General features: G+C 45.7%; 1 protein-coding gene across 2 annotated transcripts in view; it reads left to right on the forward strand.

Annotated features, from left to right (window-relative positions):
• The window catches only part of POLQ (DNA polymerase theta), a 155,841-nt gene that overhangs the window by 114,455 nt on the left and 18,971 nt on the right, over positions 1 to 22,415 (forward strand). For both annotated transcript variants that reach the window (XM_050955976.1, XM_050955983.1), the window contains exons 20-26: positions 1,217 to 1,410; positions 4,158 to 4,295; positions 6,382 to 6,556; positions 18,531 to 18,660; positions 20,593 to 20,711; positions 21,304 to 21,488; positions 22,272 to 22,383. In XM_050955976.1, coding sequence (XP_050811933.1) covers positions 1,217 to 1,410; positions 4,158 to 4,295; positions 6,382 to 6,556; positions 18,531 to 18,660; positions 20,593 to 20,711; positions 21,304 to 21,488; positions 22,272 to 22,383 — 1,053 coding nt within the window. The remainder of the gene's footprint in view (positions 1 to 1,216; positions 1,411 to 4,157; positions 4,296 to 6,381; positions 6,557 to 18,530; positions 18,661 to 20,592; positions 20,712 to 21,303; positions 21,489 to 22,271; positions 22,384 to 22,415) is intronic.

The raw sequence follows: 22,415 nt of genomic DNA on the forward strand, positions 1-22,415 counted from the left end.
TTCCTTTCAATTGTGGCACATTATACATGTGAATGGTCTTAGTATTTCTATAACACCCATCACTGTAATACAGTAAAAGCATTGTTATCCAGCATGTTGGGGAATGGGGGGGGGGGGTGCTGGTAAGTCAAAAATTCCGGTTAACTGAGAGGGAGGGAGTTAGGGTGTGGGAGGGATTTGGGGGAGAGGGTGAGTGTGGGAGGGGTTTCAGAGTGACAGATTCAGGCAGTGCTCACCTGGGGTGGCTCCCTAGAAGCGGTGACGTGTCCCTGCTGCTCCTAGGTGGAGGCACAGCCAGGCAGCTCTGTGTGCTGCCTCTGCCGCAGGCGCCGCTCCCACAGCTCCCATTGGCCACAGGGTGAGGGCAGCGCACGGGGCCCCCATTGCCATTCCTTCACCTTGGAGCAGGAGAAACATATATCACCGCTTCTGGGGAGCTACACAGTGCCAGGTAGGGAGCCTGCTTACCCCACACCAACCGGACTTTCAATGAAAATAAGAAATGCCGGTTTATAGAGCTCTGCGATTGGTAAAGTGCCAGATAACACAGCTTTTACTGGATCTAATATAAAGAAAATAATTGGGCTTTGAAACCTTTGTTCTGAGAAATAAACATGTTTTATATCAAGGAGCTTAGGAAGTTCTGTGTTTAGGTTTTATTTTATTTTTCTGGAATAATACAAGGCTTTATAACATTCCCTGATATAAGGCTCTCCATCTTCCAACTTCATTGCAGTCCATTGCAAACATCTCCATATAATATGCTGCATATTTGGTTCTCAAGAATGGTCATAAATATTGTTGAGACAAGGTGGGTGGGTTGTAGTGTCTTTTTATTGGATTCAATTTTGTTGGTGAGAGAGACAAGCTTTTGAGCTTACACAAAGCTCTTCTTAGGTAAGCCTTTTTGAGCCAGACCTGAAGAAGAGCTCTATGTGCTCTCAAAACTTTTTTTGCTTACTAGCAGAAGTTGCTCAAATGGAATATGTTATCTCACCCACCTTAGCTTTCTAATATCCTGGGGCCAACGCAGCTACAACAATGCTGCATACATAAATATTATTGTCATCCTGGGATTAGAAATTTACAATGAGCATGAGCACCCATTGTAGTCTGAGTTTATAAATCTAGTTTATTTGGTATTTGCCAAATTCAACTGAAATAGACCTTCCATTGATGTTATAAACTCATTTCTTGGCTTTTCTACATATTTCAGATGTTTTCCATAAAGTGGAGATGCCCACCCAATACTGCTTGGCCCTGCTGGAACTGAATGGAATAGGTTTTAGCACAACAGAGTGTGAGACCCAAAAACATGTCATGCAAGCTAAACTGAATGAGATTGAGGCCCAGGCTTATCAAATGGCAGGCCACAGCTTTTCTTTGACCAGCCCTGATGACATTGCAGAGGTATTTCAAGGAGTTGGGTAGGGTGATTGGATCTGAGGGCTGTCAGATTAACTTATCCTATATTTGGGTAAAAATCGTGATGGGTGAAGTGTGTGTATGATGATCAGGGAATTGTACTTTAAGGAAAGACAGAAACCAAGTTGAATTTTGATCTAAGTTGGTTTTCCTTTTCAGCCATCATAGGCCCCAGTCCTGCAAGGTGCTGGGCACTTCCTACATGATACTCACCTCCCAGTGACTTCAGTGGAAGGTGAGGGTTTGCAGCACTTTGCAGCAGGGCTTTGGAGCGGAGCTTGGAGCTGGAGCGTGGAGCAGCTCCGGAGCAGTGGAGCTGCAGGTTTTTGCCTGGAGCTGGAGCGGAGCCGGAGCACAGCTGTAAAGCCCTGCTTTGCAGAATCAGATCTTTAATTTGTAAAGATGCTGTCTGCAGCCCATGATGTATGGAGTGTGCCTCTTGTCAAATTGCTGCCAGAATGTTTTGGGCTAATACTGTGAGACTAGAGGCTTGTCTACATTCTGGCTTCCTGTGTGGCAATTTATTCCACACTAAAATTGCTTTTGTGCAATTTAAATTACTCCATTTGGATTAAGGTAAACTGCACAAAGGCACTCTTAGTGCAGAATAAGACTGTCCACACGGGGAGTTAGTGTGGAATAGCTATTGCACTTTAAAGTCACGATATACCTTATTTTGCTGTAGCTTCCCCATGTAGACAAGCCCTAGAGCTACTTCATTACTACATTAATATTGTCTGATTTCAAGACACATTGATGTTTGTATGCATGAGCTGTGACATCGCATAGTCTGACTGGTATATGAACTGATTTGTGTTGACCAGTTACTCCTGCCCTCGACATTTCAGGCACAAACAAATGGAAATCTTATTTTAAAAGTTTTGAAACAAGTGCGCTAAGCTTGTCAGAACCTGTACACTCATTCATACAAATGAATCCTTCCAGAAAGACTCAAGGAAATTAGTTATTGATAAATTCGCAATATATAATACTTTTCGTCCAAATGGATGCTTTCTACACGTGCTGTGTGTGCTGATTACAGCAATAAATTGGAATTACCTTGCCGTTTCCTTTCGACCAGGACTAATTTTAACATTGCAAACCTTTAAGAAGTTTCAAACAGCTGCCATTTAAAAAAATGCAACAAAAATATTTTTTTCTTTCCTGCAACTATGGAATTTACCCACAGAATAATACTGGTCTGAAACCAGTCCTGAACTAGTGATTAACGTAAGGTCCAATGTTTTGTGACCAATCAGGGCTAAGAAATAAAATTAAACCTCTTTCTAAAATAACGTTTCTGTGAAATGTTGCATGTACAGAATGATAATGATTTGATGCAAAGCTTTAGCACTCATTTGAGGTGATCCACATAATTCTGTTGTGGCTTCACCACTCATGAGTCATAGTTTAAGGCTAGAAAGGATCATCATATCTTCTGGTCTGACCTTCATGTATTTCACAGGCCACTATCACCAACCAGCCACCTGTACACTAAACCGAAAAACTGGACTTAGACAAAAATGTTACAGCCCTCAGAAGACTCAGCTGTTTTGTGTCAATGGCAGAGAACAGGAGGAACTGAGTGCATCAATATCTGAGGTCCCTGCAAGTAGGGAATTGGTTGAGAGATAACAAGGCCATCCTGGCAAATGACCCAAACCCATACTCAGCAGAAGGAAGGGGAAACCTCCCAAGGTCACTGCCAGTCTGATCCAGGAGGAAAATTCCTTCCTGACCAACATATGGCAATCAGGTAGAGCCTGAGCACATAAGCAAGAACCACCCAGCCAAAGATCTGAGAGAAAATTCTCTATACTACATCAGATTACTGGCCTGGCCCACCTCACCCTACCCTGTGTCCCATCTCCAGCCATGGCCATCTCTGATGCTTCAGAAGGAGACACAAACAAATAAAAACTAAACCCAGAAATACGATCATTCTAATCTCATGCCAGTAAAACCTTTATGCTATACAAATGTGTGTGAAAATTACTTCCGCTCGTGCCTGCCAGCTCTAGAATGAAATGTAGCAGCTGTTAAATAGTGTAAAATATTACACAATAATTTAAGACAAGAATCGTGTATTATTAGTATTACTATTTATCATTCTCTTATCAGCGTGCCTGTGTATCTCATAAAAAATAAATATTTCATCATGGCTAGTTTTTTAACTGATGGAAATTTTTGGTAGAAAAATTCCAATATTCAAACTATTTGAAGCTAATTCTGTAAATGATAGTTGCCACCACATCCTTCAGTGCATTTTGTTCTGCAGTCTTGTCCTTGCTAACATTTTTTTGCTTTTCCCCTTCCCCTTCCTCCCCCTCCCCCCGCCATCTCCCCCCGAGGCCTTTCCATCTCATTTGACATCTTAACTTTTATTTTCATTACAGCCGGTCATTAAGAAGCATGGATACATGTAACATCACTTTATAGCAGTCAATTACCTTATCTAGAAGCAGAGCTCCCAAACTTTCAGGATTAGAAAATGAGATTTTAGACTACATTTTGTAGTTAATTAAAATAAGGAGGAACAGTTGAGGGTAACACAGTTCTTTAATCAGCTTTTTAATTAATGATTTTTGTTTTAATGATTTAATGATTTAATTAATCTGGAGCATTAGTGCTGTGCTTTGGTTAGCATATAGGCTATTTTAATGCTCAGAGTCATTTACTGTTTTCTTCTGGGATGAAAATATAGATACTTACTGAAATGTGGTCTCTTTTAGGTCTTGTTTTTGGAGCTGAAATTGCCACCAAATGGAGACGTGAAAATACAAGGGAACAAGAAAACTCTGGGTTATACCAGAAGAGCTACTGCTAATGGAAACAGGGTCAGGTTGGGCAAGCAGTTCAGTACAACCAAGGTACAGTTGAAGCATAGTTCTCATCTGAAAAATGACTATCAAAAGAACTCCTTGTTACTTCACGGATCTGCTCCCTGTATGTGTGGGAGTCAGATCTGCTGACTCTGACGAAATATAAATTTTCCTACCTTCTGCTTCTGTTAGCACTGGAGAACCTATTCACAGGGGCGGCACCAGGCACCAGCACGCCAAGCGTGTGCCTGGGGCGGCAAGCCGCGGGGGGTGCCCTGCCAGTCACTGTGATGGGGGCAGGCAGGCTGCCTTCGGTGGCATGCCTGCAAGAGGTCCACTGGTCCTGCGGTTTCGGTGGCAATTCGGCGGCGAGTATGCTGAAGCTGCAGAACCGGAGGACCTCCTGCAGGCATGCCCCTGAAGGCAGCCTGGCTGCTGTGCTTGTGGAGGCAAAATACCTAGAACCACCCCTGCCTATTCAGCTCTTGGGATGTGGGCTGGATTCTGTTCTGCCTTCTTCATCAACAGAATTTTAACCAAGTGCCACTCTTCTTCCCTCAGTTACGACTGTGCCTTAGGAAGAGACTGAGGTGTAAGCAAGGACATAACTTTAAAACAGTAGATTTGGATGCGTTTAAGTCAGAGCTGAATATGGTGTGCAGCATTTACTGTCAGCCAGAAATAGCACTGATTGAGTTTTAGATCCCAGGTTAAATGTATAGGGCTAACGGTTGGAGAATCTCCCATCAATGAGTCAGTTGTTCGTCTTATTGAAAGGTGCTCAGATACAATGGTAATAAATGCAGTATAAATACCGAAGTAGATGCATAGAAAAAATATGGTTCAAGTGTAAATGGAAGAGATTTGCTTTGGGGTCATATACAAGTTCTTATGTGGCAGAACGTAGCTGATGAATTTTCCCTGTAACCATTCTTGTGTTCTGTGCTTCACAGAATTAACTTTCAGAAACACAGACTTGTTGGGGTTTTGAAATTTAATATATTGGTAGCACGTATAAGATCTAAGACCAAAACAGGACTGTCAGTTGCTAACTGTTGTGGAACACAGTACTCATCCTGACTGCCTGGAGCTAATTACTGCTTTTGTTGGGCAAAACATATTAGCAGATTTTTGTGTTCCTTATTTTCAGGACTCATTAACTTGTGGTGTTCTCCCAGTATCCCTTTGCTCCAATATGACAAGTGTGTTGACAAGCAAATACTGATCCCAGGAAACCTTCCAACAGCGAGGAGATGAGGCTGTTAGTAGATTTTGCTTGATGTTCAGCACAGGTGTGGCTCAGCAGAGGCAACACAAAGGGGTGAAGGGCAGAAATTAAGTGAGAATACACAATGGGTTGACTAACTTTTATGGTGCTGAGTGCTGTATGGAACTGCTAGGAGCTCAGGGGCTGTACTCGTATATAAATGTGCATTATTATATGCCACCTTTTTTGCTTTTGCCTGTACCTTCCTTGATCTATAAATAGAAATTGCTGTTTGACTTCAACTGCAAGGTTTTAATTACTAGTGGTCACTTTGTCCCAGGATGAGTGTGATCAAGGTCCTTGTTTGGGCACTCCTAATGTATAGATAGAAAAGGCACAATGGTGTAAGAACAGGAAGGAGGCGAGTTCATGCTGGGAGAGAGGAGACAACACTGGGATGGTGCAAGTTATAATTTCATGTGACTTATTTGATGAAGCAAGTGTCGGGGGTAGCCATGTTAGTCTGTATCCACAAAAACAACAAGGAGTCCGGTGTCTCCTTAAAGACTAACAGATTTATTTGGGCATAAGCTTTTGTGGGTAAAAGAAGCCTCACTTCTTTAGATGCATGAAGCAAACTCTAAAAATTTTATTTAGGACTCAAGTCACAAGTTAATTCTAATTGTTTCTCTGGCTGCATGTTGTTACAGCAGCTACGTATCACGGCATTCTTGCTGCCCATACAGCAAATATAAGCAGAACTAATGTTCATATAATATTGAGATGTGACTAGAAAAATTGAAGACTACTGTAAGTATATCTCTCCCTTTAGATTAGGATTTATCTTCTCTGCAGAACTGAAGAAAGTCTTTTTGTAGAACTTGTAAGACAGCTAATAATATATCTGTTCTGCTGTTACCTTTGTAGGATGTTTTGGAAAAATTAAAGGCCTTTCACCCATTACCGGGCCTGATTCTAGAATGGAGGAGGATCACCAATGCAATGACCAAAGTGGTGTTTCCACTGCAGAGAGAGAAACGTTTGAATCCTGCATTGGGGATGGAGAGGATCTATCCTATATCTCAGACTCACACTGCTACAGGTAATAAGATGTATATGAAATCTTTTCTGTTCACAGACTGTGGCAACCTCTGTGGGCGAAGAGGAAGAGCTCAGTATGTTCAATATCTAACTTTCCAACCAAACTAAGGATGACTATTTTAAATACAGAAGAGTGCTAATTTGTATTAAGATTAGAGCCTTTAAAATTTTGTATAGCTTTGCACTCTTCCAGCAATATTACTAGAATGGTGTGTGTGTGTGTGTGTGTGTGTGTGTGTGAACATATAAGTTTCTGGTGTATCCCCACAGATAGTTGCAGCATTTGGTGGGGTCTTCAGTGTTTAAAACATTTCTGGGGCACCTTCCACATGAGGATCTCAAGTTACTTCAAAAACACTAATTAAATTTGCCATTCTCCTTCTCTAGAGTATTATCTTAACTTTACAGGTATGGAAATTGAGGCACAAAGCAGGTATGTCACTTATCTAAGGTCCCACAGAGTCAGTGGCAGAGGTGGGAACAGAACTCATGAGTGTTGACTCCCAGATGTTGCATTTTACCCACAGAACTATTTGGTTTTATTAAATATCACCTTTGACTATCATGGATGAGCTGACATTCTTTGTTTGTGGTGTGACAGACCCAGACCAGTGCAGTACAGGAGTCTGGTAGAGGGCAAATATACTGGTCACTGGATGAGTAGTTTTCTGTTCCCTGAGTGACCAGAGCAGGGGCTGTACTAGAGGAATCAGGAACCTGCTAGAACCAATTAAGGCAGACAGGCTGATTAGATCACCTGCAGCCAATCAAGGCAGGCTAATCAGGGCACCTGGATTTAAAAAGGAGCTCACTGCAGTCAGGGGGAAGGAGCCAGCTGAGAGGAAGTGCATGTGAGGAGCTGGGAGCAAGAGGCGCAAGGAGCTGAGAGTGAGAGGGTGTGCTGCTGGAGGACTAAGGAGTACAAGTGTTATCAGACATCAGGAGGAAGGTCCTGTAGTGAGGATAAAGAAGGTGTTTGGAGGAGGCCATGGGGAAGTAGCCCAGGGAGGTGTAGCTGTCTTGCAGCTGTTACAGGAGGCACTATAGACAGCTGCAATCCACAGGGCCCTGGGCTGGAACCCGGAGTAGAGGGCGGGCCCGAGTTCCCCCCAAACCTCCCAACTCCTGATCAGACACAGGAGGAGTTGATCCAGACTGTGGGGAAGATCACTGAGGTGAGAAAATCTGCCAATAAGCGCAGGACCTACCAAGGTAGAGGAGGAACTTTGTCACAGTGGTTATGTACTTTTTCCTTTTCTTATGGGTGGATGTAGTCCTGATTGCGTTTATATAGTAATGCCATAAATATAAGATATATAATAAAAGTATAACGTTTATTATATTATAGTATTTTTTTGTACTTGTGTTTAAGCTTTCTTACTGTGCTCTTGATCTTTAGATTCTGTAGCGTGAAAATCTTTTAGGTAACATTTGAATAATTAAAAAATAGAGCTTTGAAAATCTGTAAATGTTCTTATAGGAAGACCCTGCAAGCAGATCCCATTACTCCCTTCCCGTCTTTCAATGTTTTGGCCCTCTGGCCCCATTCTCCATCTTTTGTTCTTCCTCCACTCCACCTTTTGACTGCTCTCATGAGGCGAATAGACAGGATTCCTGTAAGTGCCACTGGCTGTGGATACAAATACAGTGGGACAATGTTTCCATGCTAAACACTTCCTCTATTTTGTCCATCCTTTCATTTTTCCCCACATATTTCTATACACAAGAAAGCAATATGGTCTTGTGTATAGGGTACTGAATTGGGAATAAGAAGGTCTGGGTTTTTCTTTGCTGCTCTGCCACTGAGTTGCTGTATGACATTGGGCGAGTCATTCACTTCTCAGTTCTTTCCCTGATTCAAAGGAATTTTTAAAAAAATACTTTTTGATCTACAGATGAAAAGCCCTATCTAAGAGCTTGGCATCAGTCTTCTTGTACACTGCCAGATGTATTGCCAGGTATAAGAAACTCAGTGCAGGATATGGATATCCATTATTTTTGTATGAGAAGAGAACACAAAAATGTAAGCCTATGAATGGAAGTCTGTAATGATTCAAAATCAATATGGTTATGTTTTCTACATAAAATGCGGGCATGTTCCAAAAAGATGCACACTTACTTATGGTACTTCTATACATGAGGAGACTGTGCTGTTTGTCACAGTGGCCTGACAGTAAAGTCTTTCTACATAACCATCCCAACCTTGTGTCACTGTGTTTTTTGATCTCTGGAATGGTGTGCATGATCTTTGGAGGGAGCTGTGACCCTTGCAGTGGGAGATATTTTACTCCTTGGAGGAAAACAGCCCTGCCTGCACACACTCTGGCAGAATTTCTATGCTTCTTCGCAGAAAATGGCAGGGAAGCCGGGAGGGGAAGTGGGGGAATGACCCTGAGTGCAGTTTGGGGGAGGGCAGATTTCCCGCCCCCAAACAGAGGAGAGGCATGGGGGGAACACAGGGTTACATGCCACTGCCTGCCCCCCTCATTTCTGCAAGTGCAAAGCTGCCCAGCTGAAGGAGGCTGGGTCTCGGGTCCACAGACTTTGCAGTTGAACTCCGCCTCCTGGGTCCCAGTGTCAGTTGTGCTCCCCTTCTGTGTGCTGGGAGTCTTTCTGCTTTCATGCAACAGTGAGTGTCTGTGGTGGGGCTGAGTAAGGGGGAGTGGGGGAAATGAGGGAAGGGGGGAAAAAGGCAGTGGAGAAGAAAGGAGGGGGTGGAATAGGGCAGGGGGAGGGGAATGTGGAAGTGAGGGGATGGGGCAGTGGGATGAGATAGGGAAGAAAAGGAGATAGGGGAATCGTGGGGGGACTTGGGAGCCCAGCATGTAGGTTCCCCCATTAAGTAGGCTTATCAAACCCTCATCCTGACAAGCCCGCTACCCCCACCCCATTGAGCCCCAACCAACTGCACCTGGATCCCCAACCCATCAAGCCCCACTCCCCCAGCACCTGAACCCCCTTCACTGAGCCCCATACAGCCAGATCCCACCCCCACTGAACCCCATCTCCCTCTATGCAGACGACTCTTGCTGAGCCCCAACCACTTTCACCTGGATCCCCTGCAGAGTTCCATTGCCCCTGCACCTGGAACCCCCCAACCAGCCCGTTCATCCAGATCTCCCACTGAGCTGCCTGCACCCAGCTTGCCCACACAGAAACCTCTCATCCCACACCTGAATTGCTTGGAGTTATTTCCTGCGTCTGTCAAGCTCCACTCACCCACTGTCCTCCCCCCCCGCGTGCCTTATCCCTGCTCCTCTGCCTATCTCCAAGCACTTCCTGCTGCCAAACAGCTGTTTGGTGGCACTTAGCACTTTCCAGGAGGGAGAGGGGAGGAGTGGAGAGCTGCATGCTCAGGGAGGAGACGGGGCAGGGGCAGGGATTTGGGGGCAGGGTGGGAAGGGGCAGAGGCGGTGCCTCATGAAAGGGGTGGAGTGGGGGCATGGCCAGGGCATCTTGGGGAGGAGGGGGCTTTTGTACCTTTATATGAAAAGGTGTCAGTGATGCAGCCCTTGGGCCAATGTTCTAGCCCTCATGTGGCTCTCATAGTGATTTGAGTTTGAGATCCCTGATTTAGACCATTCATTCCTGACAAGTGTTTGTCTAACCTGCTCTTAAAAATCTCCAGTGATGGAGATTCCACAACCTCCCTAGGCAATTTATTCCAGTGCATACTGCTGTGTTGTCCTGGGTGGCAGTGAGGGAAAAGAGTCAAAGCACTGTGGTAAAAGCCATCTTCTCTGCCTTCAACATCAAAAAGGGCAGAGAAAAAGTACTATATCTCGGCCAGCGGTTTGAGTACATGTACTCTCACCCTTCCCCTGGTTCACTGATGGTCGCCGCCGCTGCTGCCAATGAATGAGATAGGCGGGCAGAACTGAAGATGCTAAGAAACTTGACCCTTTGGTAGTAAGGTGTATTTTACAGCCAGCTACAACACTTGGGATTTGATGGCCAAGTTCAAGGACTCTGTGCCCCAGGAGGCAAGGCAGGAGTTCTTGTCCATCTTGGAAGTGGGCAAGGCACTAGCCAGGGCGCCTCTGTTCAAGTGGCATTGGATGCAGCCAATTCAGCAGCATGGTCAATGGCATTGGCCATTTCCATGTGGCGCAGTTCATCGCGGCACTCCTCAAGGCTCTCGCCCGAGATCCAGTTGTCAATCCAGGACCTCCCCTTCGAGGACAATGCTCTGTTTTTGGAGCAAACGGACACTAGGCTGCATGGGCTGAAGGATTCTGGGGCCATCCTGCGCTCTCTTGAGTTGTACGCACATCCGGCCTCAAGGAGACACTTCCGGCTACCTCTGCCGAGATACTCAGGTCTGCCTTGGCAGAACTCCTATAGGAGGAAAAACAGAGGCCTTAAAGGCTGCCAGTCTGCCCCATCCTCCTCGGCCCCACAGTCAGTCCCATGCGCCACTCAGGTGGCCCATGGTGAGCATTTTGAGGGTGTGCTTGAGGACAATACACCAGACTTGCCTCAGGATCTGGCCACCCTTTTATTTTTGGATCGTTTGTCCCCATTCCTCACTGAATGGGCCCGAATTACCTTGAACTGTTGGGTGCTCAACACCATAGCATCTGGTTACACCCTGCAGTTTTCCTCTACTCCACTCCTCCCTCCCATCCCTCTTCAGGTCCCCTTCTCATGAGCAACTCCTTGTCCAGGAGGTGGAGTCTCTCCTATGCGTGGGGCCGTGGAGGAAGTCCCTCTAGAGCTAAAAGGAAAGGGGTTCTATTCCCAGTATTTCCTAATACTGAAGGGCAAAGGGTGACTCAGACCATCTTAGACCTCCGTCGCCTCTACAAGTATCTCAAGAAGTTGAAGTTTTGCATGGTCTCTCTGGCGTCCATTATTCCCTCTCTTGATCTGGGAGATTAGTATGCCACCCTCAGTTTGAGAGACACTTACTTCAATATTTCAATTTTCGGTGGACCCAGGAGATTCCTCCGATTTGTAGTAGGCCAGGGTCGTCATTAGTTCGCTGTCCTGCCATTTGGCCTCTTGGCAGCTCCAAGAGTTTTCACTAAGTGCTGCCGGTAGCACCTTGTCTGAGATGTTGCAGTGTACAAATCTGTCCATACCTCGACAACTGACTTATCCAGGGCAGATCTGGGGCAGAAGCCCAACACAACCTCGACCTAGTCTGAGCCACCTGTCAGAAGTTAGACCTGCTGATTAAATGAACAAAAATCTGCCTGACCCAGTTCAGAGAATAGAGTCCATAGGCGCAGTTTTTGACTCTACTGAGGCCAGAGCTACCTACTGGAGACCCAATTCCAAGCTATGCCAGAGCTCATCGAATGCATCAGAGCCCATCCGCTCATGACTGCCTGGGTATGCAGCATGTACTCACATAGTCTGGCATGCAGACTCCTGCAGATGTGGTTGGCATTGGTCTACACCCCTGGTGGACACCATTTGGATTTCCGTTGAACGTTCTGTCCTCTCTAACTTGATGGACAGAACTGTGACCGGTGTTGGCAAGGGTTCCCTTTGTAGCCCCACTCCCATTGGTGATGTCGGTCTCTGATTGCCTTGGATCTGGGGTTGGGAGCCCACCTTGGTAACCTCAATATGCTGGGCCTCTGGTCCCAGGAGGATCACTCTCTCCATATAAACTTAAGGGAGCTCAAGGTGATACATTTGGCCTGCCAGGCATTCCTAACATACCTAAAGGGCAGAATGGTGCAAATCTTGATGGACAATACTGTTGCGATGTTCTACATCAACAAGCAAGGTGGAGACCACTTATATGCTCTGTGTCAAGAGGCTCTCTGGCTGTGGAACTTCTGTGTGCAGCATGCCATTCATCTCTAGGCGTCACACCTCCCGGGAGCCTGGAAGTCTGGTGGATCTCCTGAGTAGGTCCTTCTCTCCGCAAGTCGTCACTCCACCAGAGGTGGTCAACGTGATCCCCCAGAGGTGGGGGACTCCCCAGGCAGTCCTGTTTGCATCCATACTGAACAGAAAGTGTCAACAGTTTTGCTCAATTTTTGCGGTCTCGCCAAAGGCTCCTTGTCCAATGCCTTTCTGCTCCTGTGGATGGGGGTGCTTGTATATGCTTTTCCACCAATACCCCTGGTGCACAAGGTCCTCTTGAAGGTCAAGAGAGACAAGGTGAGAATCAGCATAGTGACTCTGGCATGGCCGCGCCATCATTGGTTTGGCACACTTATGAATCTCTCCATAGCAGCCCTGCTGGAACTCCTGCTCCAGCCAGACTTATTCTCACAGAACCAGGGCCGTCTTTCCCCCCCCCCCACCCCCGGAACCTAGCGTCCTTTCATCTGACAGCATGGCTTCTGTGTGTCTGAATGCAGAGGAATGGGCATGCTTGGCGTAGATCCAGTGCATCCTGCTGGGTAGCAGGTAGCCCTCCACCAGTGCGACCTACCTGGCCAAGTGAAAACGTTTTATGTATTGGGCCTCAGGCTGGGGAGTTTCCCCTTCCAAGTCTCCTCTGCAATCCATATTGGACTACCTGCTTTACCTCAGACTCCAAGGTCTGGCCCTTTCGTCAGTTAAGGTGCACTTGGCATCTATCTCAGCCTTCCATCTTCTGATCCAGGGCAAATTGATCTTCTCTCACAAAATAACGCTCAAGTTTCTGAAAGGCTTGGAGAGGCTCTTACCCTCAAGTCTGCGACCCAATCCCTCATTGGGTCTTAAATCTGGTTCTCTCTCAGTTCACGGGTCCCCCACTTTGAGCCACTGGCATCCTGCTCCTTGCTGCTCCTCTTGTGGAAGGTCGCCTTCTTGGTAGTGATCACCTTGGCCCAGAGGGTCTATCGTGACTGCCTATTCCACCAGAGTGCAGACTTCTTCAGCAGCCTTCTTTGCACAGGTACCAATTCAAGATATTAGAAGAGCTGCCACCTGGTCTTCAATCCATACCTTTGTGTCCCACTACGCTATCACCCAACAGGCCCAGGATGACACCAGCTTTGGCAGAGCAGTGTTGCAAGCAGCATGACTGTGAACTCTGAGCCCACCTCCAGGGACACTGCTTGTGAGTCACCTAACATGGAATAGAGACGAGCAAGCACTTGAAGAAGAAAAAACAGTTAGTTACCTACCTTTTGTAACTGTTCTTCAAGACATATTGCTCATGTCCATTCCATGATCTGCCCTCTGAGACACTGCACTCTATATAATTTTATAAAAATATGCTAATGAGTGTGAATATAATGTAACTGGGATAGGCTTCATGCAAAAGGTCTCTTGTAAGGTATCATTGCAAAGCTTATAATCTACTGATTGTGTTTATCCTATTTGTATGGATGTATCATTCTTGTATTTGAAACTAGAAATATGAAATATAACTCTGAGGGCCTATTGTAATTATGCAAAGTGTGGGCCATTGATGGTGGTTTGGAATCTTGATAGCTTCCATTAACCAGGACAATTGTCTGTAGATGGCTCTGTTTTACTTGTAAGTCTTCCTGTATACGTGTGTGCTGGCAAGTGGGTAACGAAGTCTTACAGCGAAATGTGATCATGTCACCTGAACTGGAATCCATCTTTAACCTGGTGCTTTTCCATTTAGAAGAAGGACTGGGATCCCAGAGAGGGACAAAGGTGTCCCGCCTTATGCAAAAGATATATAAGTGGGTGGAACAGAACAGCGAGGGGCTGCAATCATGAGAAATCCCCTAGCTACCACCTGAGCTGGAACAAGGACTGTACCGAGGGAAGGATTGGGCACAGACTGGAAGGCGTCCAGTCTGTGATAGAAGCATATTGAAACATATCTCTAAGGGTGAGCTTTTATCTGTATTCAGTTTTCTTACTGTATTAGGTTTAGAGTTGCGTGTGTTATTTTATTCTGCTTGGTAATTCACTTTGTTCTGTCTATTATTACTTGGAACCACTTAAATCCTACTTTTTGTATTTAATAAAATCACTTTTTACTTATTAATTAACCCAGAGTATGTATTAATACCTTGGGGTGGGGGACAAACAGCTGTGCATATCTCTCTATCAGTGTTATAGGGGGCGAATAAATATGAGTTTACCTTGTATAAGCTTTATACAAGGTAAAATGGATTTATTTGTGGTTTGGACCCCATTGGGAACTGGGCATTTGGGTGTGGGAGACAAGAACACTTCTTAAACTGCTTTCAATTAAGCTTGCAGTTTGTGGGACGTGGTTCAGACCTGGATCTGTGTTTTGTGTCTGGCAAGCGTGTCAGGCACAGCCAGACAGGGCTCTGAAGTCCCAAGCTGGCAGTGAAAGCAGGGGCAGAAGTAGTCTTGGCACATCAGTTGGCAGCCCCAAGGAGGTTTCTGTAATCCAACCCGTCACACTCTCCTTCCCCGTTGTCAGAATTGCTGGCTAGAAGGAACTGAGAGGGCACAGGGCCGGTGGCGCCCCATATACCGGCGTATGAACCTGGGGCTCTAGGGGACACCAGAGCCGTCCCTATGGATACCACTAAGGCAAGCCTGCACAACTTGTAAAGCGGCGAGTGCCATGTTACTCCAAAGAAAACAGTTGAGGGCTGAACCCCTCCTCCCAGCGCCGCCAAACCGCCCCAAAACACAACACTCCCCCCCAGCGCCGTCCAGCCCCCCTGAAATACTCCTTCCCCCGCCCCCAGCACCGCCCGCCCCACGGAAACAAACCCTACTTCCCCAGCGCTGCCTCACCTTAGTAATATGTTATAGTGGGCCCTTAAGGTAGTATAATTAAGGTAAAAGAAAAAATATCTTTGCTAGAAGTAGAACAAGCTCTTCCCACAACTTTATCAATTGCCCTGTTGAATGAATGAGGTGTGACTGAGGAAGGTGTGGAAGGCAGGCACCTCCAGACATCTGCAACTCTTGGAGAGGGGATGGGAGCGAGACCAGATCAGTAGAACAGGTGAGCCACTGACTCCTCGCTTGCCTCTCAGCCCCCCGCACCTCCCCGGCTCCCCTACTCAAACCCCACCACTGCCTGCCTGCCTGCTTGCGTCCTCAGCTCCCCCCTCCCCCCCAGCTCGCCTCCTCATCCCCGGCAACTGTCCGGTCGCCCGCCTCTTCATTCCTCCTCCCTCACTTGCCGCTTCCCTACTCACCTCCCGCAGGCTGCACAATGAGCCCACCTACTCATCCCCCGTGGGCCGCACAGTGAATCCACACGGGCCGCATGTTGTGCAGGCCTGCACAACGGGAAAAATTTCTGGCAGCCATCCATGTGGCCACACACACACCTAACATGGAATGGACATGAGCAACAGATCTCGAAGAACAGATAGATAGGTAGAAAGGAAGGTAACTGGGTTTTTTTCCGGGTGTTGGGGTTTCCTGATGTGAAAGGCTATGGTAAAATACATTTAAAAAACAAACAGGAGTTCCTAACTTGCCTAGCACCAGAATGTTAAAAGCTGTGTTTGTCTCTAGATTACGAGGAGCATTCTAACAGTATGCAGGAAAATATGAATTTCAATTCAATGTCTTTTTAGTATGTAACATCACTCAGTTGGAGCAACACTTAGACTAGGCCTTCTGAAGCTTTGGGAGGGGTGAGGATTTCTGCAAAAGCTGAAATAAGAAAAATACAAATTTAAGAATTAGCATAGGATAACATTTGTTTATCCTTTTCAGAGTTCAGGTTTTAACCCTGTGTTGAATATTAAAATCCACTCTTTCTGGAAACTGTAAATCGGTTATGTAGGAGATGAAGTCATAAATGAAATGGTCAAATGCAATGGAGGATGATTTCTTCAGAGGATCAGTATGTGCATCCTTTTAAAGCTTTGAGGACCATCTCTTCTGCCTGTCAAACCTGATTCTTGGCAGATTTGTTCCACGAAAAGTCCCCTCAGATTTTTACATAAATTGAAAAGCAGCAGGCAGTGTTTCATAGGTACAGCTGAGTAACTAGTGAAGAAGCTGTCTGTCTGGATACAAGATCCAGGAATACTTTAATCTGTGTCTTGTTTTCATCTCTAATATATCTGTCTGCCTCCCACAACCACGGGTATCTCTGTACTCTGTTGGTGTCAGGGATATGTCTATGTATTTTTACTTTAATATTTTATTGTGTTCACTGACCCAGCACCAAACAGTGGTTAACTTTGCTTTCATCTCCATAGTCACCCCCGCTTTTCAAGTACATCATGATCTTGCATAAAATAAGCAAAACTTCTCATGGAACTGAAACTTGGTTTGAAAATTTTCAGTTCATTTTCTTACTATATTATATTCATTCATTGTTGATTTATTAGACGCACGTGTCCAAAACTCAAAGTGCGCTAGTAATTTAAAAAATCCCCACCAGCACTCTGCTGAATCAGTACAAAATGCTGCAACATTTCACACGGTAGAGTCTGTGTCCCTTCAGTTCTCCAACCCTGGAACAGCTCTTACATTGCTTTGGTGTAAGAACGCTCACTCTTGGCCTGTTCACACACAACTTCCAGTATGTAAAATCGCTCTCAGTTGTGTTACATGAATGCTCTGGCTAGCCAGTCATGAATTAAACTGCAGAGCAATACCAGCAAGCACTCTAATCCCAGACTTTCCCCCCAGAAATATGCATCTTGTATTGTTCAGCACACTACTGAACATTGCAAGTTCATAGGAAGTCTATTATTTCATCAAAGGAAAATAATATGCACCAGCCTTGTTATCCCAAATGGAGTTTCTCCACACACTTCAACCAAACACAATGGCTAAGATAAAACAATAAGGTAAGTTTATTAATTACAGGAAGTTAGATTTTAAGTGATTACAAGTAATGATGCATGAAAGCCAGGATTGGCTACAAAAGAAATAACCGGGTAAAACGCAGGCTAATATCTAACTTAACCAGCTAAGTAACTTTAAAAACAAAGGTTTTGACTCACCATATGTTAAAAGCAGTCTGTACTAGCTGAAAAGCTGTCCAGCCAGGACCACTCTTCCCCCAGTTGAAAGATGATCAAGAGCTTTGAAGATAAGCCTTTACACTACATCCTTAGCTTGGCTGATTTTGCCTCTGTGTTGCAGGGGTCTCTGATAAGTGCATTTGTTATGTAGAGTTTGGGCTGAACTATTGAAATATAACAGATCAGAAAAGGATGGACTATCACCCTGCAAGGACACTGTCAAGTACATCTCTCTGTGTGTTTGTGACCTCTTTAAAATCCTCAAGTCACTGTCTTTGGTCAAGGTGCACCTGGCAGGCATTTTGGCATTCAAGGCAGATTGGTCTTTGCCCACTGCATGACAGCGTGGTTCCTGAAAGGCCTGGAGTGCCTTTACCTGTATGTCCGGGACATGATTCCCCCTTGGGACCTGAATCTTGTGCTGTCAAGGCTGATGGGTCCCTGCTTCGAGCCCCTTGTTTCACGCTTCCTCCTGCTTCTCTCCTGGAAGGTCTCATTCTTAGTCGCTATAACTTCGGCCTGTGGGGTGTACAAAATCAGGGTGCTCACATTGGAACTGCTTTACACGATCCAGCTGCGTCTGCACCTGGCCTTTCTGTCCAAGATCGTCTCCCAGTTCCATACTGGTCAAGACATAACTGCCAGTCCTCTGTCCAAAGTCTCACACAATGGATGAGGAACTGTTTTGTTTTATTTACGGGCCCTGGCCTTCTACGTAGATAGAACAAAACAGTTCTGTAAGGCAACACAGTTGTTCGTTGCTGTTGCAGATAGGATGAAGGGTTGCCCAGTGTGTGCCCAAAGAATATCATTGTGGATCATGGCCTGCATCCGCTACTGTTATGAGCTGGTGAAGGTGCCCCCACCAGCGATAGTGACAGCTCATTCAACTAGGGCGCAGGCGTCCTCAGCAGCCTTCCTTGCTCAGGTGCCAATCCAAGAAATTTGTCGGGCTAAGACTTGGTTGTTTATAGTTCAGAAAGCAGTGATTTTGACACAAGGATTTCCTTTGTTTTCTGCTCTGCACAGAAGTGTGTGTGTGTTCAGATGTATGCAATGTTTGCATTTAACAGTTTCCTCCTTGGTCCTTATTTTCTTCTTGCTTTTATTTCATTTTAGGTCGCATAAGCTTCATAGAACCTAATATCCAGAATGTGCCGAAAGACTTTGAGATTGAAATGCCAACCTTGATTGGAGAGAGCCCACCATCCCAAGCACAAGGGTGTGGCGTTACTTTTCCTGGGGGCAGGTAGGAATGTGGCCAGTGGCGCTTCCACTTGTGCTATTTCTGTTAACTTGATTGCCTTGTCATTTTCTGGTAATTGCCCACCTGGCCAGCCTGCGGTAATTCTCCTAACTCTTGGCTCCTAACCTGGTCCTTTAAAGCGTCCTTATTAGACAGCTCTGATGTAGCTAAATGAGATGATGATACCAAGCCCTGCATGGCAAATCCCTGATTCAGTGGCTTAACTGGGAAATTTTTGCTGAAGAGATTTTTCTCTGTACCCCCCTACTAGCCACTCCTGCCTTCTCCATCTGTCTTTAAAATTTTCTTTCCATGACCTCCTGAATCCTCTTCGTTTCCTGTAGTCTCTGCTCAAAAGAAGAGAGAAACCAGAAAGGAAAGTAAGGAATCACTGCTGGCAGGCGTCCTCTTCATGCAGGAGTCGAGCTGCTTCCAGGATTTCCCCTCAGCAAAGGGGTACAGGGCTCAAAGTGCAGATTACAAAACTATACTAAAATTCAAACTTCAGTCTTCCACCTCTGGACTCAGATACACTCACAGCAGGCAGTACCCTTGGACTAACAGCCAGAGTAGAACTGGCCACATGGTGGCTGATCTCACCTGGAGAGCTAACTCAACCTGGGTGAGGATGTTTTACCAACAAAGCTCTACAAACTGGGAGTCACCTTGGAGAGGGAAAGGGCCAAGCTTGAGGGATCTTGCTTTCAGGTCCCCAGAAGCCAGTTCTCAGGGAAAACCCTGCATGCAGGTCTGGGACTCACCAGCTCCCCTGCCCCATCCAACCACCCCTTCTCCCTGACTGCCCCTGGAACCCCTGCCCCTGACTGCCCCCTGCCACCCCATCCAAGCCCTCCTCTCATTCCTGACTGCCCCCCGGGAGCCCCTGCCCCATCCAGCCACCCCTTCTCCCTGTCCTTGGCTGCCTCCCACTACCTCATCCAATCCCCCCCTCCTTCCTGACTGGCCCCTGGGGACTCCTGCCCCATTCAGCCCTCAGTTCCCCACCCTCTGGCCGACCCGACCCCATCCACACCCCTGTCCCTGACCACCACTCTGAACTCCCCTGCCCTCTATCCAACCCCCCCACCCCCTTACCACATTGCCTGAAGCACCAGTAGCTGGTGGTGCTACAGCCGTGCCACCCAGAGCACCGGGACAGGCAGCTGTGCCACTCAGCAGCTCATAGCACTGGGTCAAGTCCTGGTTCTGCAGCTGTGCTGCCGTAGGAGCTCACAGCCCTGCCCCCCAGAGCATTGCGTTGTCAGCGGAGCAAGCTGAGGCTGCGGGGGAGGGGGAACAGCAGGGGAGGGGCTAGTTGCTAGCCTTCCGGGCCAGGAGCTCAGGGACCGGGCAAGAGGGTCCTACAGGCCAGATGGGGCCCACGGACTGTAGTTTGTCCACCTCTGCTGTAGACGTTCCTTTGTTGGGGAGGATATAACACCTCTTATGGTAAACTACTATTTTACACTTGGTAATGCTTCGCCCCACTCTGGAGGTTTACAGTTTTAGCAAACGTTTTTATGGTTACAGAGCAAACATTTAAACATGACTTTCTACCATGGGATACAGATATTACAAGTAGAATTAATACAAACAGCATCCTACAAGCATTCCATAATGTCTAAACACATTCTTATAACTCTAATATCTATTTTAACAATACTAACGCACAGACAATCCAGCTGTGCACTTGTTTCCAGCTATGCATTTGTCAGTGTTTAGTGAGGCCCAGTGGCTATGGCATGAGCTGGAACCTGATCTGCCAGTGTCACAGATGGTCTGCCAGAGTCAAACCTCCAAGGAACAATACAAAGTTATTATGACTGTTTGTTTTTTGCAAATGGTTAGTCTGATTTTAAGTCTTTGTAACCACAGTTGATGCAGCAATAGGCACTGTAAAAAATCAGTTGAGTAAACAATGTTTTGTCTCCACAGAGGTAGAAAGCGGTGCAGTACCTTGCCGTGTGGCCTCAAGGTTCTGTCTGATGAAGGAACCAAAGAAAGAGGGATGCCATTTTCTGTTAGCATGAGGCATGCTTTTGTTCCTTTTCCAGGTAATGATTTGGTATTGCACTGTCTTGTATCTTTTCATTGAGTTAAGCACATAGCTAATGAAAATCTAGCTCTAGTAGTGAAGGGAGGAAATGCTGATATGTACATCTTTTTGGGCAGGCTGAGTGGCAAAACTCTGAGCAGCAGCAGAGGCAAGCCCTGAAGAGGTTGGGACAGGATAGCAGAAATGAGTTCTCACCCAGCCTCAAATCAGCTAAAAGTATTTGCAATGGAAGGCAGAGGCATGAGAAAGAGAAGCTACTAGAGCATCAGTCATATTGGTGAAAAGCTGTTCAGAACTGGGGCAGTAGGTGTAACTCTGTATGCAGTAGTCTGTTTCGTATGAGTCTCCACTGCCTTTTTCCTTGGACAGCCCTGTATTTACACTTATCTAAAGCTGCCAGTGTGAATGAGTGGAGAAATCTCATTTGGCAGTGTGTTGCATTTTCTTTGCTTCTGTGTAAAATGATGACCCAAGTGCAAGGTAGATGAGGATCTGGTTTGTAATTTCTTAGGTGATGGACTTGGACATGATATCTGAGTGTTAATTTATGAAAGGTTATTGTTTGAATTCATTCGGTCTGTTGGCTGCAGGAGGTTTAATCTTGGCTGCTGATTACTCTCAACTCGAGCTGAGGATCCTTGCTCACTTATCCCGGGATTGCCGGCTCATTGAGGTCTTGAACAGTGGAGCTGATGTCTTCAAGAGCATTGCAGCTGAGTGGAAGATGATTGATGCTGATGCTGTTGGAGATGAGATAAGGCAACAAGCCAAGCAGGTAGTCTTTGGTAAAATTTCTAAACTCCATCAGACATAGCAACTTAATGAGTAGAAAGGACTTGATCAAAGGTTATTATTGAAGTAAAGGAGCTTTCTGTCTCTTAAAAAACCTGTTTCCTTTGGCTATTAAATTATAAAATGGGGGAATGTAATTCTCCACCCCCTCCAGGAGATAAAATAGTTGCCATGTGGCCTCTATCCAGAATATTTTTAAGCACCCTGTCAGGAAGTTTTGATTGTTCTATCAAAAAAAACTATCTCCAGTAAGATGGGAAGAGGGAGATGGGGTTCATAATTTTCTGCAGTCATCAAAATACATTTGGGATTTGAGACTAGTATTGTATACTGTTGGCATGAACACATCAGAGCTTAAGCTAATAGCTGCAAATTCTGAAGATTTTCTAGTCTTTTTTTCCCACCCCCATTACTCTTAAGTGGATTATTTGGAAAATACGTGAAGGGAAGTTGAATTTTTATGGTGTATCAGTTACTTGCCTCTTCTAAAAGTAGGATACCGGACTGGATGGACCAGTGGTGTGATCTGTCACAGTAAATCTTATGTTACTCAGAAGATTCACTTTCAAAATTGTGTCCTTGAAGTGTGTGTGAAATGTCTTTCTCCATGAATGCAGAGTTATGATATCCCTAAAGCAACAGGATCCAGACTGAAATCCTAAAATCATATTGGGATTTACTCTTTTCCACAGTTTAACTTTTGTGTAATTCTGCTCTCTGAATCGCTAACCATGTACTTGTGATTCTGCTGTCTTTTCTCTGACAGATTTGCTATGGAATCATCTATGGAATGGGAGCTAAATCTTTAGGAGAACAGATGGGTATTGATGAAAATGATGCTGCCTGCTACATCGAATCCTTCAAATCCAGATACCCAGGTAAAGTACACATTTGTGGTCCTTATTCTCTT

Source organism: Gopherus flavomarginatus, chromosome 1 (genome assembly GCF_025201925.1).
Source record: "Gopherus flavomarginatus isolate rGopFla2 chromosome 1, rGopFla2.mat.asm, whole genome shotgun sequence".
Classification (NCBI taxonomy): Eukaryota; Metazoa; Chordata; order Testudines; family Testudinidae; genus Gopherus; species Gopherus flavomarginatus.